The sequence below is a fragment of the Capricornis sumatraensis genome, chromosome 18 (assembly GCF_032405125.1).
Source record: "Capricornis sumatraensis isolate serow.1 chromosome 18, serow.2, whole genome shotgun sequence".
NCBI lineage: Eukaryota > Metazoa > Chordata > Mammalia > Artiodactyla > Bovidae > Capricornis > Capricornis sumatraensis.
The window spans coordinates 69,166,135-69,181,565 of NC_091086.1; the positions used below are offsets into that span (position 1 = coordinate 69,166,135).

The 15,431-nt window shown below is 42.8% G+C and overlaps 1 protein-coding gene across 1 annotated transcript in view; it reads right to left on the bottom strand.

Annotated features, from left to right (window-relative positions):
• Positions 1-13,203, bottom strand: part of MARCHF6 (membrane associated ring-CH-type finger 6) — a 74,611-nt gene extending 61,408 nt beyond the window's left edge. Inside the window, exon 1 of the mRNA XM_068990418.1 lies at positions 13,137-13,203. Coding sequence (XP_068846519.1) covers positions 13,137-13,155 — 19 coding nt within the window. The 5' untranslated portion in view covers positions 13,156-13,203. The remainder of the gene's footprint in view (positions 1-13,136) is intronic.
• Positions 13,204-15,431: the final 2,228 nt, after the last annotated feature.

A 15,431-nucleotide genomic window follows, 5' to 3' on the forward strand; every position in this document is an offset into this window, starting at 1 on the left:
TGAATAAATCTCAAATGCATTATTAAGTTGAAAGAAATCAGACTCAAACAGCTACACACCGTTTAATTCCATTTATAACATTCTGGAAAAGGCAAAACTATTGGGGTGGTGCAGAAGTAATTGCGGTTTTTGCATTGTTGAAATTTGCTGTTTGATGCTGGAATACATTCTTAAATGTGGTTACATTATACATCATTTTAATGCACATTTCTTGGTTTTTGGGTTTTTTCTGCTAATAACATTACTTGCTGTTTATTTTATATTTAGACTACAGAGATGATATTAAACAAAAAGCAAATTCGGGCTATCTTCTTATTTGAGTACAAAATGGGTTATAAGGCAGACAAGAGAACTCACAACATCAACAACGCGTTTGGCTCAGGAACTGCTAACGAATGTACAGTGCAGTGGTGGTTCAAGAAGTTTTGCAAAAGAGATGAGAGCCTTAAAGATGAGTGTAGCGGGCAGCCATCGGAGGGTGACAACAACTGAGAGTCATCATTGACAATGATCCTCTTACAACTACACAACAAGTTGCCCAAGAACTCAACGTCAACATTCTACATTCATTTGGCGTTTGAAGCAAACTAGAAAGGTGAAAAACGTGGCTGCCTCATGAGCTGACCGAAAATCAGAAAATAATTATCATTTTGAAGAGGCATCTTCTCTTATCCTACACAACAACAAGGAATCATTCCTTGATCAGATTGTGATGTGTGACGAAAGCTGGATTTTATATGACAACTGTCGATGACCAGCTCAGCAGCTGGTCCAAGAAGCTCCAAAGCACTTCCCAAAGCCAAACTTGCACCAAAAAAGAGTCATAGTCACTGTTTGGTGGTCTGCTGCCCATAGGATACCCTACAGCTTTCTGAATCTCAGCATAACCCTTACATCTGAGACATATGCTCAGCCAAGCAATGAGAAGCACCAAAAACTGCAAGGCCTGAAACCAGTATTAGTCAACAGAAAGGGCCCAATTACTTTCCACGACAACGCCCATCTGCATGTTGCACAACCAACGCTTCAAAAGTTGAAGGAATTGAGCTATAAAAATTTGCCTCATCCACCATGTTTACCTGACTTCTGGCCAACCGACTACCACTTCTTCAAGCACCTCAACAACTTTTCGTAGGAAAAATGCTTCCACAACCAGCAGGAGAAAGACAATGCTTTCCAAGAGTTTGCTGAATCACGAGGCATGGACTTTTATGCTACAGGAATAAACAAGCACCTCCCACTGGCAAAAACATGTTGATTATAATGGTTCCTACTTTGATTAATAAAGATATATTTGACCCTTATTATAATGATTTGAAATTCAAGGTCTGAAACCACAATTACGTTTGTACCAACCTAATATATAGGCAAGGAGAGCCAACCAGTCCATTCTAAAGATCAGCCCTGGGTGTTCTTTGGAAGGAATGATGCTAAAGCTGGAAACTCCAGTACTCTGGCCACCTCATGTGAAGAGTTGACTCATTGGAAATGACTGACGTGGGGAGGGATTGGGTGCTGGAAGAGAAGGGGACGACAGAGGATGAGATGGCTGGATGGCATCACCGACTCGATGGACGTGGGTTTGAGTGAACTCCGGGAGATGGTGATGGACAGGGAGGCCTGGTATGCTGCGATTCATGAGGTCGCAGAGAGTCTGACACCACTGAGCGACTGAACTGAACTGAACTGAACTGAATATATAGACAGAAACAGATGAGTGGTTCCAGGGTCTGGAGGGAGAGTTGACCATAAAAAGGCATGGAGATATTTTGAGTAGTGAAAGAAGTATTCTATATCTTCTTGACTGTGGTGACTACATGACTGCATGCATTTGTGAAAAACTCAGACATTAAATAAGATAAATTTTACTTTAATTATACTTGGAGGGGAAAAAAGATCAAAAGATTTTCTATAGTAGTGACTAAACAGATGAAGGAGACAAAACAGGTAATGAGAAACGAGAAAGAGAAAATGAGAAAAGGTAATGACATGGAAAAAAATTGGTTCTCTCTCTAAAATGTGGTCTAATGAAGTTGTAGACTGAAACATATGGCAGTGAGCACATTTATTCCATCCAACCACGTTGCAAGGGACTGTGGGAATCATCAGTGCTGGTCATCAAATGTGACTGCACTTCCCTGTCACCTCTGAAATCCTACGTGGACATGTGACCTGCTATGGGCAATGCAATATGAGGTCTAGCGATGGGCATCACTTCTGGACAGAAGACTTTGGGCCCCGATGAACACACTCCATCACACTGCATGCTCCTGCCTCAAGGACTGTGGGATCAAAAACACGGTCTTCCATCTAGATCTCCAAGTGATCCAACTTAGGACTGTTTCGAGATATGATGTCAGTGAGAAACGTCAACCTTTTGTTGGTGTAAGCTGCTAAGGTTTGGGGGTAGTTTGTGACTAAGACACAAATTAACCTTTCCTATTTTATAAAAGATCTTAGCAGATTCACAAAACTAAAACAAGCATAACTACCACCAACAGAGAAATTCAAAGAAAACTCTTTCCACCATCTTTCCATGCTCTCAAGAGTATTAACAATGCTGAAAAGAAAGACCAATACTAGGTCCTTATCAGGCTATGCTCACAAGTCGTCATCTGGTTTCTGACTGTGATGATGAAGCATGCTTACACTGGTGAATTTCCAATCACTGATGATCTGGGAAAACTAGAGTGAATCTCACAGGCAAGGTAACAAGCGTGGAGTGACCAGCCCTAGATTTGGAAGTGCAACTTGAAAACCTAGAAAAATGGCAAAATAACCTACTTCCATTCTGTTAGCTTGGTTTCACTGTCCTGACCACCTCAGGTGGCATGAGGACCATGAAGAAACAAGACAAAAACACACAGGAGAGAAATCCTGGAATTTCTTTCCTAAAGGAGTTTAACACATGCAAATAAAATGCCTCAAAGGGGAAGGGGGGGAGAGGGAGTAAAAGAATAATCTATTTTGTTTAGTAGTATCAATCCCACCACCTGAAACTTCAACAGAATAACAAGGCCAACGGTACAAAAGGAGAGCAAAGTGTACAAAAGAGGCAGCCTGAGGCCCTTCCCTAAGAATGAAATGTGGTGGAGTAAGGCTCCACCAAATTTGCACACAGTCAAATTACACATCTTGTTCAGGCCAAAGTAAAATCAATGCATTTTGCTGGTTATGAACACATACCTACCTAGAAATCAAAGCTCTGCAAACCTACCTAGGAAAAAAAAAAAGCTCTTAGTGGTTTTCAAGGGCAAACTTCTGTTAAATCCTGTAGCAACTTTTGTTGCTTAGTTGGTTTGCCTATTTGAATACTTAGTATCTTCACAAAAGGAAATCAACCCTGAATACTCATTGGGAGGACTGATGCTGAAGCTGAAGCTCCAATACTTTGCCCACCTGAGGCAAAGAGTAAACTCATTGGAAAAGACCCTGATGCTGGGAAAGATTTACAGCAGGAGGAGAAGGGGACAACAGAGGACAAGATGGTTGAATGGCATCATCAACTCAATGGACATGAGTCTGAGCAAACTCTGGGAGACGGTGAAGGACAGAGAAGACTGGTGTGCTACAGTCCATGAGGTCGCAAAGGGTCAGACACAACTGAGTGACTGAACAACAAGTATCTTCACAAAGCATACCTTTTGAAAGTTTCTAGCCCAGTACCTAGCTCAATTAAGGTACTTTGAATGAAACCTTCAAATCCTGGGTGACTGAGCAAGGAGACAGCCCAGGAGAGGAAAGAGAGAGGGAAAGCCCAATAGTGTGAGAGGTTACCAAGTCAGTACCCATTTAGGGCTAGCCCATCCCTTTAGTTTTTTTAGCCAACAATCCAGTTCACCACATACATTCTAAGCATCTACTCTAAGGAAAAATACAGACCAACTCATAGCTTTGGGTACATCCTAACTCTGAAACCACTGTCTACCTGGAAAGCTCTTTAAGACTTCAAAAAGTTTCCACTTTCCTTCTGGTGATAAACGAGTGATGATTTTAATAAACAATGGTTTAATATATTTTATTTTTTAGAACAGATTACATTTACAGAAAATGTGGGAAGACACTACAGTGTTTCCACATACCCAGTACCCCTATTACTAACATCCTACATTAGGATGTCACACTTCTATTACATTAGGGTGTTCCTTTTATGACACTTAATGAACCCATACTGACACACTCTCATCAACTAAAGTCAACAGGCTATTCGGATTTCCTTGATCTTTACCTAAAGGGATTTTTCTGTTCCAGAATCCACATTACATTTAGTTGTCGGGTCTTCTTAGGCTCCTCTTTGCTCTGGCAGTTTCTCAGACTTTGCTTGTCTTTGACAACTTTTATCATTTCAAGGAGTATTGCAAGATGCCCTTCTATCAGAATCTGTTTATGGTTTTTGCTCATGATTAGAGTGGAGCTATGTATTTTGGGAAGGAAACTCTCACAGGCAGAGTGCCATTTCATCACATAATATAGAGGGTACATATTATCAACATGATTTGTATGACTGCTAAAGTTGATGCTGATTCACTTGGTTGCAGTAACAGGGATTTTCAATATCTGATTATCGACAAAAATCTTAAAATTAGCAGCTATGATTACAGTAAACAATTATTGAAAAGTGTTACTCAAGACTTCCCTGCAAGTCAAGTGATTAAGATTCCGTGCTTCCAATGCAGGGGGTGTGGGTTCGATCCTTGGTTGGGGAAATCCCACGTCTCTTGGCAGGGCCACAATACTCAAAACATTACAGCCAAGATCAGGAGTGTGGCTACATAAACTGTGGTACATTCAGTACTTGGAATGTCTATTTGTTGCTGTTCAGTCACTCAGTCATGTCCGACTTGGAATGTCTATAGTCCCTTAAAAACAGCAAATTTAACAACTATATAACAATATAGAAAAAATGTATAATGTTAAATAAGCAAAGCACAAACTTAAAAATGAATATACACTGTTCTTCCCACTAGGTAAGAAACCTAAAACAGCCTAAAAGAGAAAACACACACACAAAAAATGAGAGTCACTATAATTGGTTAGATGAGAATATGGGTGATTTTCTTCTCCTCTTTCCCCAGTTTCTACTGATTCATTGCTACTTTTACAACTATAAGAAAAAAAATTGAACTAAAATTTTGTGGAAAACACTTCCTTTTTGACTGTGGAAGTGTGTATGTATGTGTGTGTGTATATATATATATATATATATATACACACACACATACTTTTTAAATGTGGATTTGGTAATTAGGCCTTGAAAATTTTAAATTCCAATTTAAATTGGATTTAAAATTCCAATCCATATATCCCAAAGCTTAGTCATTTCTTATCCCTTCAGATTACAGGTCATTACAGAACTAACATTCACCTGCACTACTGCTCCTGGAAGCCCAAAACTAGTTTCCAGCCTGAAAACTACTACTAGGCTTGAGTTACGTCTGTCAGTGATATGCTCTTCTGTGGGATCAGAAGACGGAGGGAAGGGGCACCGTCGTTTTCTACTTCTGGCTTTGCCCAGCAGTGGGCAAATTCAAGTTCAGCAGCACAGGCAGTAATTCCCAAGTGTCAGTAGGAGTGTGCGGAGTATCAGTCTGATTCTTCTCAGCTCCAAACTTACCCTTCAGTACTACCTGTTCAGTAATAAGAGACTGACTTTCTTAAACAGTTCTCAGAAAAGGATTTGTCAGTAGAGGGTGCTGGAGGGACAACACAAGAGGCCTGGAGCAAGCTGTTCCTGCTGCACTCTCAGTGGGTTTGCCAGCTTCTCACAGCCCCACTGATAAGACCTCAACACACTCCAGGCCCTGCACTCACAGCGGTACCCTAACTCTCCATGCATGCCTACCCACCCACCAACCTTGGGTTTCCCGCATGCGCCCTGGGGCAGGGGGAGGGAGAGGGGGTGTTTCCTGCTCACCCAGAACCTGTGGCCTGGCTTTGGCCTGGACTCCACCCTTCTCTTCTCCAATGCAACCTGAACCACAGCTGTGAGGAAGAGTTCCACCCCTCCCAAGTCTTCCTACCTGCACTTTCCCTCAGGTCCAGCGTACCCTTTACAGCAGTCCTGGCATCTTTATAATTATTCTTTTACCACAGCTTAATAATTCTTTCAACTTCCTCTAATTAAGTTACTGTGTTTTCAGTCTCCTCACTGGATCCAAAGTACAAAGAAAAAAGAGGATTTAAAGAACCAAGTGAAAATTTTAAGAACTGAAAAATACAGGGAGTCTAGGCTCATTCTTGGGCTCAGGCTCAACAGCAATGATTGTCTCAAGAAAAAGCACTTGGATTATTCTTTAGTGTGACAAGTTGGAACTGCGTTTACCCCACTGAAACACCATTTTTACTATGGAAGAAAAAAAAAGCCTGACAGACAACAGTTACTCAAGCAGGTATGTGGCAGGCACTGTCACAAAAGAATGAAGTGAGTCTAAGAACCAGAGAAACCAACTAACAATATTTGTTGCCAATGACACAACTTTCAAGCAAAAAATTAGGATTTTAGCAAACCTGTTTCCACCACAATAAGCATACAGTTTCCCAAATATCTAAAGCCCTTCTGAGATAAGTGGTGTCCTTAATCAATATGACTTTTATATTATACAGGAAAACATGTCAACATTTGGAAGATTTGCATAACTTGATCCAATAGCTACCAAATGATCACTACATGATGATACAAAGCCATGTGTAAGTAAAAGACAATGGATTTTTTAAGACAGCTTTACTGAGGGATAACTGACATACAATCAGATGCACTTAAGAGGATACCACTTGACATGCTTGACACTGGTAAAGCTGTCACCACATTCGAGATAATGACCGATCCATCACTACCAGAATTAACTCAGGCCCCTTTGTAATCCTCCTTCATCTCTTATCCTTCTCTCACCCATCTCATTCCCTCTGAACTGACTGTTCTCCACAGCACGTATAACTGTCTTGTCTTGCCATATAATTTATTACATGTTTATTTTCTGTTCTCCCTTCCTCCTTTACGAAGCCAAAGACAAGATTGCAGGCTCTATGAAAAAAGGGATTTTGTCTATTTTGCTACCCGCCTACCCCAGGTGCATAAAATAGTGCCTGGTTCACAACAGCTGATCAGTAAGCACTCGTCAAATAACTGCATGTATGACTGGCCATAGGCATGCCAAAGCAGTGACAGCTGATTTGTGGCAAAAACAATGTAGACATTACTGGAAGCAGATAAAAGACCATGTGGTTCTAGAAAGACAATAACTAGCTGTCTGCTTCTGACAACTTCCTATCCTTTGAACTCACTGCTTCCAAATCTAAGTCATGTCAAGGTTTTGCCACACTACATAACATGATCAATATGATACACTTGAGCTTCATCCCTTCCCAATGAATGCAATTCACAAAGCATTAAGAAGAATTGCTTCGGCAGTCCATAAAAAACTGCTAAGATTTTATATTATGTTTTGCTAGTTTGAGCAGTAATTTAGAAAAATGAAAAAGAAAAACGTCACCTCTATGTATCACTGGGCTGAAATAAGAGCACTCTTCTATAGCAAAATGTTTAATATCTTAATGAGAGTTTCATACATCAATACTTGCTTGCAACATCAATTCCAATATTGCAGTCCTTTTTTTAAAAGTGCATACCCTTTGGCAAAGGACAGCATTTTTTCTTTGAAACTGAAAAACCTCAGTGCGTTGCAGAATCAGACTCCTGACTGACAAAATGAGAAAGATACAAGGTCTTCTCAAGCTCTGACATTTAAAGATTTAATGAGAGAGCAATTTACCTAACAGAACGTCTTTCAAAAGTGGAATCAATTCTCTTAAACCCTGCCCCTGCTTTACCAACTAGGTTTACATAATATTCTAAATGTATGTTGTCATTTCAACAACTTTCATAACATCTTCACTACAAGTATATTTTGTCTCAAGAAACTACTTTCTTTGCTCACCCCTTTGCAACTCATTTGTTAATATTTTACCATGAAATTACAATATTCAGTCTCATCTTCAGGCTCCACTTCTAAATCTAGGTTTTTTGCTATTTACACCACATCTGCAATTACTTCCTCCACTGACGTCTTGAACCCCTCAAAATCAACATGGGTTGGAACCAAACTCTTCTAAATTCCTGTTGACGTTGATGTTTTCACCTCTTCCTGTGAATCATAAATGTTCTCTTTTAAAATTTTTATTTATTCTTTTAATTGAATGATGGTTGATTTACAATGTTGTTCTAGTATCACAAAGGTTCTTAATGGCATCTACAATGGTGAACCCTTTCCATAATGTCTTCCATTTACTTTGTCCAGATCCATCAAAGGAATCATCATCTCCACGTCAGCTTGCTGAATCGACAGAGGATGAGATGATTCGATAACATCACTAACTCAATGGACAGGAATGAGGGCAAACTCCAGGAGACAGTGAAAGACATGGGAGTCTGGCACGCTGCAGTCCATGGAGTTGCAAAGAGTAAGACATGCCTTTATGACTGAACAACAACAACAAATGGCAGCTATAGGCTTAAGAAATTTCTTCTTAAATAATAAGACTTTGACTTTCCAAGTCAAAATTATTAGTACTTTTTGATCCACTGGCTACAGAATGGATTTTGTTTGTCAGCAGGTATGAAAACAACATTCATCTCACTGCACATCTCCATCAGAACTCTTCGGTGATCAGGTACATTGTCAATGAACAGCAATATTTTGAAAGGAATCTTTTTTTTTTCTGAGCAGTAGGTCTCAGCAGTGGGTTTAAAATATTCAGTAAACCATTTGTGCTGTCATCTAGGCCTTGTTGTTCCATTTACAGAGCAGAGGCAGAGTAGAATTAGCGTAATTCTTAAGAGACCTAGGATTTTCAGAATGGTAAATGAGCAACAGTTTCAACTTAAAATGACCAGCTACATTAGCCCCTAACACAAGTCAGCCTGTCCTTTGAAGCTTTGAAGTCAAGCACTGACTTCCCTTCTCCAGCTATTAAAATCCTAGTTGGCATTTTCTGCCAATATAAGGCTGTTTCCTGGATATTGAAAATCTGCTTTTCGGTGTGACCCACCTTTAAGAATTATCTCAGCTAGATCTTCTAGATATCTGGCTATTTCACTCTGCACTTTGCCGTTAAAGACAGAACTGCTTTCCTTAAAACTCATGAACCAAGCTCTGCTAGCTTTAAACATTTCCTCTGCAGCTTCCTCCATTCTCTCAGCCTTCAGAGAACTGAAGAGAGCCTTGCTCTGGGTAGGCTTTGGCTTCAGGGAGTGTGGGCCTGGTCTGATCTCTCCAGACCACTAAGACTCTATCAGCAATACAGCTGCTTCTCTTTCTTATCATCTGTATGTTCACTGCAGCAGCACTCTTTTCTTCAACAACTTTATCTTTGCCTTCACACCTTGGCTAGCTGGAGCAAAAGGCCTAGTTTTCGGCCTATCCTGGATTTCAACATACTCTCCTCACTGAGCTTAATCATTTCTAACTTGTGATTTAAAGTGAGAGACAGGCAACTATTCTTTCACTTGAACACTTAAAAGAGATCATTACAGGGTTATTAAACGGCCTAATTTCAAGTGTCTTAGGGAATAGCGAGGCCCTGAGGAGAAAAAAAAAGAAATGGCAACAGCAGTTGAGTGGGGCAGTCAGAAAACACACATTGATCAGTTAAGTTTGCTCTCTTTGTGGGCACAGTTCATGGTGTCCCAAAACAACTGTAATAGTAGTAAATCACAGATCACTATAACAAATACAGTAATAATGAGAAAGTTTGAAATATGGAAATAAAAAAAAAAGAAATACGGAAAGAATTACTAAGATGTGACACAGAGACATGCATGTGAGCAAATGTTTTTAGAAAAACAGCACCTACAGACTTGGTGCAGGGTTGCCACAAACCCTCAATTAAAAAAAAAAAAATCATTATCTACAGAGCGCAATAAAGTGAAACACAATAGAATCAAGGCATGCCTGTATTATGAGAATGATGATAAACCTGTTGGTTTTGCAAAAATAAGATTTAATATACTGAACACTTTAATACAGAACAAACAAAAATATGAAGCGTCAAAATCTGGCAAATAATCAATTTTGTAATGATTCAAGGTTTTAACTACAAATATGAAACATTCTGAGAATATACCATCATATATGGTACCATTAGGGGAAAGCAGCAAGCATTTTTAAAAGAGATGGAAGAGTTAACACTATTTGCTGGTTGGTATTTCAAAAACAGGTGAGTAAACAATGTCTTCGGTGTTATTAACAATGAATGATAAAATTTAAAGATTTTTAAAAATTTTTATGTTCTTTATGTTTAGCCATATTTTCCAAGTCTCCTACAAAATGAAAGTTTCTTTTATAATCAGATAAAAATCCAACTGCATTTTTTTAATTTAAGAAATAACCTGTAGTGACTCATTTAGCAAACAGAAGTTGCTTCCAAGCTTTTTGGTATCATCACTATATCATTTTTTCATGAAATCTGTAATGCTCCCACTCTTTCCAGCCTTTTTTCAAGTTAAGTTTACATTAATTTGAAAATTTCAGAAGACTTCTAATTTGGAATTTTGCAAAATTAGGCATGAGAAGTATTAAAAGTCACTTTCATAACTGTGTCATAAAACAAATGCAAAGTGACACTTTGCCAATCATGTAAATAATTCATCTTATAAACGGAGTGACAAAAATTCAGTTTTCTCAACACTGGATACAAGGTGAAGTGAAAGTTGCTCAGTTGTGTCCAACTCTTTGTGACTCCATGGACTACAGTCCGCCGGGCTCCTCTGTCCATGGAATTCTCCAGGCAAGAATACTGGAGTGGTTAGCAATTTCCTTCTCCAGGGGATCTTGCCCACTCAGGGATCACACCCAGGTCTCCTGCACTGCAGGCAGATTTTTTACCACCTGAGCCAGCAAGGAGACACAGCGTAGCCACTTATAAATATCTAATTTAAACATGAAGTCTGAAATATCTAACGTAATCACGAAGTCCAACAGGACTGAGTTTGAATCTTGCCTCTGACATCGGTCACCTGTTATGACGCTGGCGAAGTTACTTAATCATACTAATCCTCAGTCTCCTCATCTGTGAAAAGAGAGTGCTACCTACCAGTAAGTGTTTGTGTGTAAAATGTGAGTTGTGTGTAAAATGTTTAGTGAAGGACATGCCATACATCAACCCTTCAGTAAATGTTAGTTATTTCAATAGAGAATAGTGTTCGAGTTAGTACATAAACATCATTTATACCTCATCCTGATTATAATTTTACACAGAAAAGAAAAAAAAAAACAGTGCACTAAGAAGCACACTGAAAATATGTCTTCCACGATTCCACACAGACTGAGATTCTGCAATTCCTGAATCACCACTATCATATGGTAAGTGTATACAGGTACTAAGTGCATAAGCCCAAAGAATGAGAACTTAATAAAACATGCCGGTATATATCAAGTGATAAATCAATAAACACATGTATTACTAGGTTCAGTCATTAAAATTTGAACCCAAAAGGATGTATGGATGTAGACCGAAATTTACACACTAGGACCACCTGTCCAAAAAAAGTCATTCTTAATCTCAGCAGTTTCACTTGACTGTTTCCAAAGGAGTCTCCTGTGGCAATGACCTTTCACTCACAGTACATAATAGAAACAGCCGAAACACAATGAAAGGAAAATTATTTGTAATCAGAATACCAAATTTTTCTTATTCGGGTGTGAAACCTGGACAAACTTTAACTAAAATAACTACCAACAACTTCCACATCTATAAAAGATAATAATACCTACCTACTCCACAGGGCTCTTAGTAAGATCAAATGTGAAGGCATGTAACTATGCTTTGTAAACTGTCAAGTATAACATGCAAATATCATTACGGCTGAGGTTCTTTTATTATCCAAGGAAAGACTTCTTTAAAAAAATGATACACTGATCCCCTCCACTCATTAAATATATGGACAATATCATATTTTCTACCACTAATTATTGCATACCACAACAGTCCTCAACGATCTTCATCTAAAATCACCAAGAGTCACAATCTGAAAGGCTGAAAGACGCTTATCACATCCCCACATAAGACCTCAAGCATAAACGTATCTCCACTGATAATCGAAACAAGAAACAAATTAGTAAATTCATCTATACACTTACTCAATATTCGATAGACTCTAGGAAGATAAAATTGCTTAGAAACAACCTAACTACCTCCACTGAATAAAGCAAACGCATGTCAATAGCCACAGATGTTCAGTTGTGTCTTCACTTCTGTATACTGCTTACGAGTCTGCTGGTGTCAAAGCACACGCACCCACCAGGCGCGCGCGCACACACGCACACACGCACACACACACACACACACACACACACACACACATACATACACACACACACACACACACACACATACAAACTCTGCTTATCGGTGTCAGGGGCTGAGCACAAAATAAACCGCACCCAAACAAAAGGAGTCTCTTCAGAGCCTTCCTGCTTCGAATAACCTCGCTGGGCCTGCTCCTTCCTCGTCTGTAAACAAATTACCGGTGGGGGGCACGCAAGCAAGAGGGCGAGGGCTTCAAATAGGGGTCATTCGGCCGTCACCTGGCGAGGTGTTTTTCGCGAAGTTTCAGAGTCAACAAAGAAGTTTCGTCGCGAAGGGGTCGGGCCGCTGGAACGGGCGGGCGAAGCAACGTTAAAAGACGGACAAAACCGAGTGTGGCAGGGTTGGGGGGAGAAGGACGTAGAAAACGCCCCCTCAGACTTCCAGCCGCGACGACGGCGCCGTCGCCCCCCGGGGCTGGCGGGACGGAGTGGGGGGGTCGGGGAGCCACGCCGGCCACCGCAGCCCGACGCCCCCGGCCCACGACCGGCGCGGGCGCGCGGGGAACGGCTGGAGGCGCCGACGGGTCCCCCGCAGGCTCCCCGCCGCCCCTCGCGCCCCGCTGCTCCGTGGGGCAAACGGCCCGGGTGCCGGTCCCGCCCGCTCGCGACGCTGTCACCGCGAGCCCCTGACCCGAGCGGAGGCGCCCCCGCCCACCCCGCCACCTCACGCGCCGCCCAGGCCCCGCCGCCCTCCTCGAGCGCCGCACGGAACCGGCACGGGCCCGACCCGAACGCGGGGGCCGCAAGCACAGGGCGCGGGCGCCGCCGACTTACCTTCCTCCGCGGTGTCCATCTTGTCTGGGGGGGCGGCGGTGACGCAGCCGCTAGGCTCCAGCGGCCGCGACCGGAGCCTTCCGGCCGGGGCGGGGAAGGGGGAGGGAAGGGGAGGAAGGAGGAGGGAGCGGAGCCGGGCCCGGGCAGGTGCGTGTGCTCAGGTGCGAGAGAGGAAGAGAGAGAGGGGGGAGAGGGAGAGGGAGAGAGGCTGACAGAAAGCGGGCGAGAGAGGGGAGGGGGAGGGGCGGGGAGAGCGGAGGGGCGAGGCCTAGGCGGGGCGTGCGGGCGGAAGGGGCGGGGCGCCTCCGCGACGTGTGTTGTCACTTCCGGCAGCGCCGCTGTGCGCATGCTCAGTGGGCGGCGGCCGCGGCGGCGTTGCGGGACATTCTTTTCCCAGCCCCAACTCCCTCCGCAGGCCGCCGGGTAGCCACAGTCGTGGGCCGCGGGCCACCTGGGCTTTGTCCAGAGGGCTGCGCGGCCGGAGAGGCTGAAACCTTAGAAGGAGCTGAACTCTAATGACACCGAGGTGGGGACGGGGGGGCGGCGACAGAGAAAGCACGGAGCCAAGGGAAGAGGGCAGCGGGAGCGAGCCCTGCACCCGCCGCCGCACCGCGGTGCACCACACAGGCGGGCCCCGGGGCTGAAGAGCTACCTGGGCGCCTGTGAAAAGACTAGTCCTGCGCCCGGCTCCACTCCCCTCTTCCTGCCCGAGACTCTGGTGTCGCGTGTCTGGAGTCGGTCCAGGAATAGGCACTTTTGTTCCGCACCTGTGGGCAGTTCTGGTGCACGTTTTGAAGAAGTGCTAAAATCATTAGTATGAGAAAGGCAAGTCCTAACTTTAACGAGATCCCTCCCCCAGGAGACTTCTTCATTTGACTGGAAGGACCGCTTCAATAAACTACTTAGGCTGGAGGCTGTAACATCCGCCTCTAAGGGAAATTGGTTCAAACTGTGAAGTGAGAATTTGTTATTAAGGGGGCTTCCATGGTGGGTCAGATGGTAAAGCGTCTGCCTGCAATTCGGGAGACATGGGTTTGATCCCTGAGTCGGGAATATCCCCAGCAGAAGGAAATGGCAACCCACTCCAATACTCTTGCCTGGAAAATTACATGGACAGAGGAGTCTGGTGGGCTACAGTCTATGGGGTCTCAAAGAGTCGGACACGACTGAGCGACTTCACTCACTTTGTTATTAAGTGTCACAGCCATCAGCGATTTATGGCCTCTAAATATGAATCCCAAACTGCAACCCACTGGATGTTGCTACCCCAACCCCGCCCTTGATTGCTCAGGAGCTGGGGAAAATGCAAGGTGAACAAGGAAACGGAGTTGACACCCCGCCCCCCATAGCTGAGGTGCATGTGAAAGGAATGAATTCAGTGAGCCCAAAGGGTTACATCTTCCCATACCTGGAATGCTAAATTCCTTAACCTGATAACCTAATCTTTGATCAGACAGCGTGTTCCCTTGGTTGCAAACTTGTATATAGCCTGACTTTCCCACCTGCCTCCTTGGAGCAGTTTTCTCAGAGCTACTGAGATGCCTTCTCCCTGGCTCCGAGTCCTAAGTATTCCCACCAGGTAACTATTTTCAGGTTGTGATTACATCGTTTTAGTCGACAAGTTGTGCACAGGGCTTGATACATTGAGCTGTGGATGTTTACCTGGCCAGAGGTGAATTGCTTCTGCCTGATGAAAGACAGCCCTGCCTGGATCAGCACACAGCTTTCCTCACTGTAATTCCTGCTTTTTACTCTAAAGGAAGAACTGTCACACAACATTGTAAATAAACCATACTCCAATTTAAAAGAAAAAAAAAAAAAACCTATTTAGAAAATACAGGGACTTCCCTGGTGGTACAGTGGATAAGAATCTGCCTGCCAATGCAGGGGACGCAGGTTCCATCCCTGGTCCGGGAAGATCCCACATGCTGTGGGGCAACTAAACCCATGCTACTGAGCCCTCGCACCCTGGACCCTGTACTCTGCAACAAGAGAAGCCACTGCAACAACAAGTCCGTTCATCTCAACGAGAGAAAGCCTACGCACAGTAATGAAGACCCAGCGCAACCAAAAGTAAATAAATAATTAAAAAAAAAAAAAAGATACAAGTTATGTCACCATCTTTGAATTGCCTGAGTAGAACTAGAGATATTGGTAATCCCAAGAAAATATATTTTAAAGACTATGTAAATGAATTGCAAAGATAAATTAAGAATGCTAGCAAGACTTTCTGTGAGAGAGAAGGAATTGGGAAGATCCCCGCTTCCTGCAAGCCTCATCAATCAGGAGACTTAG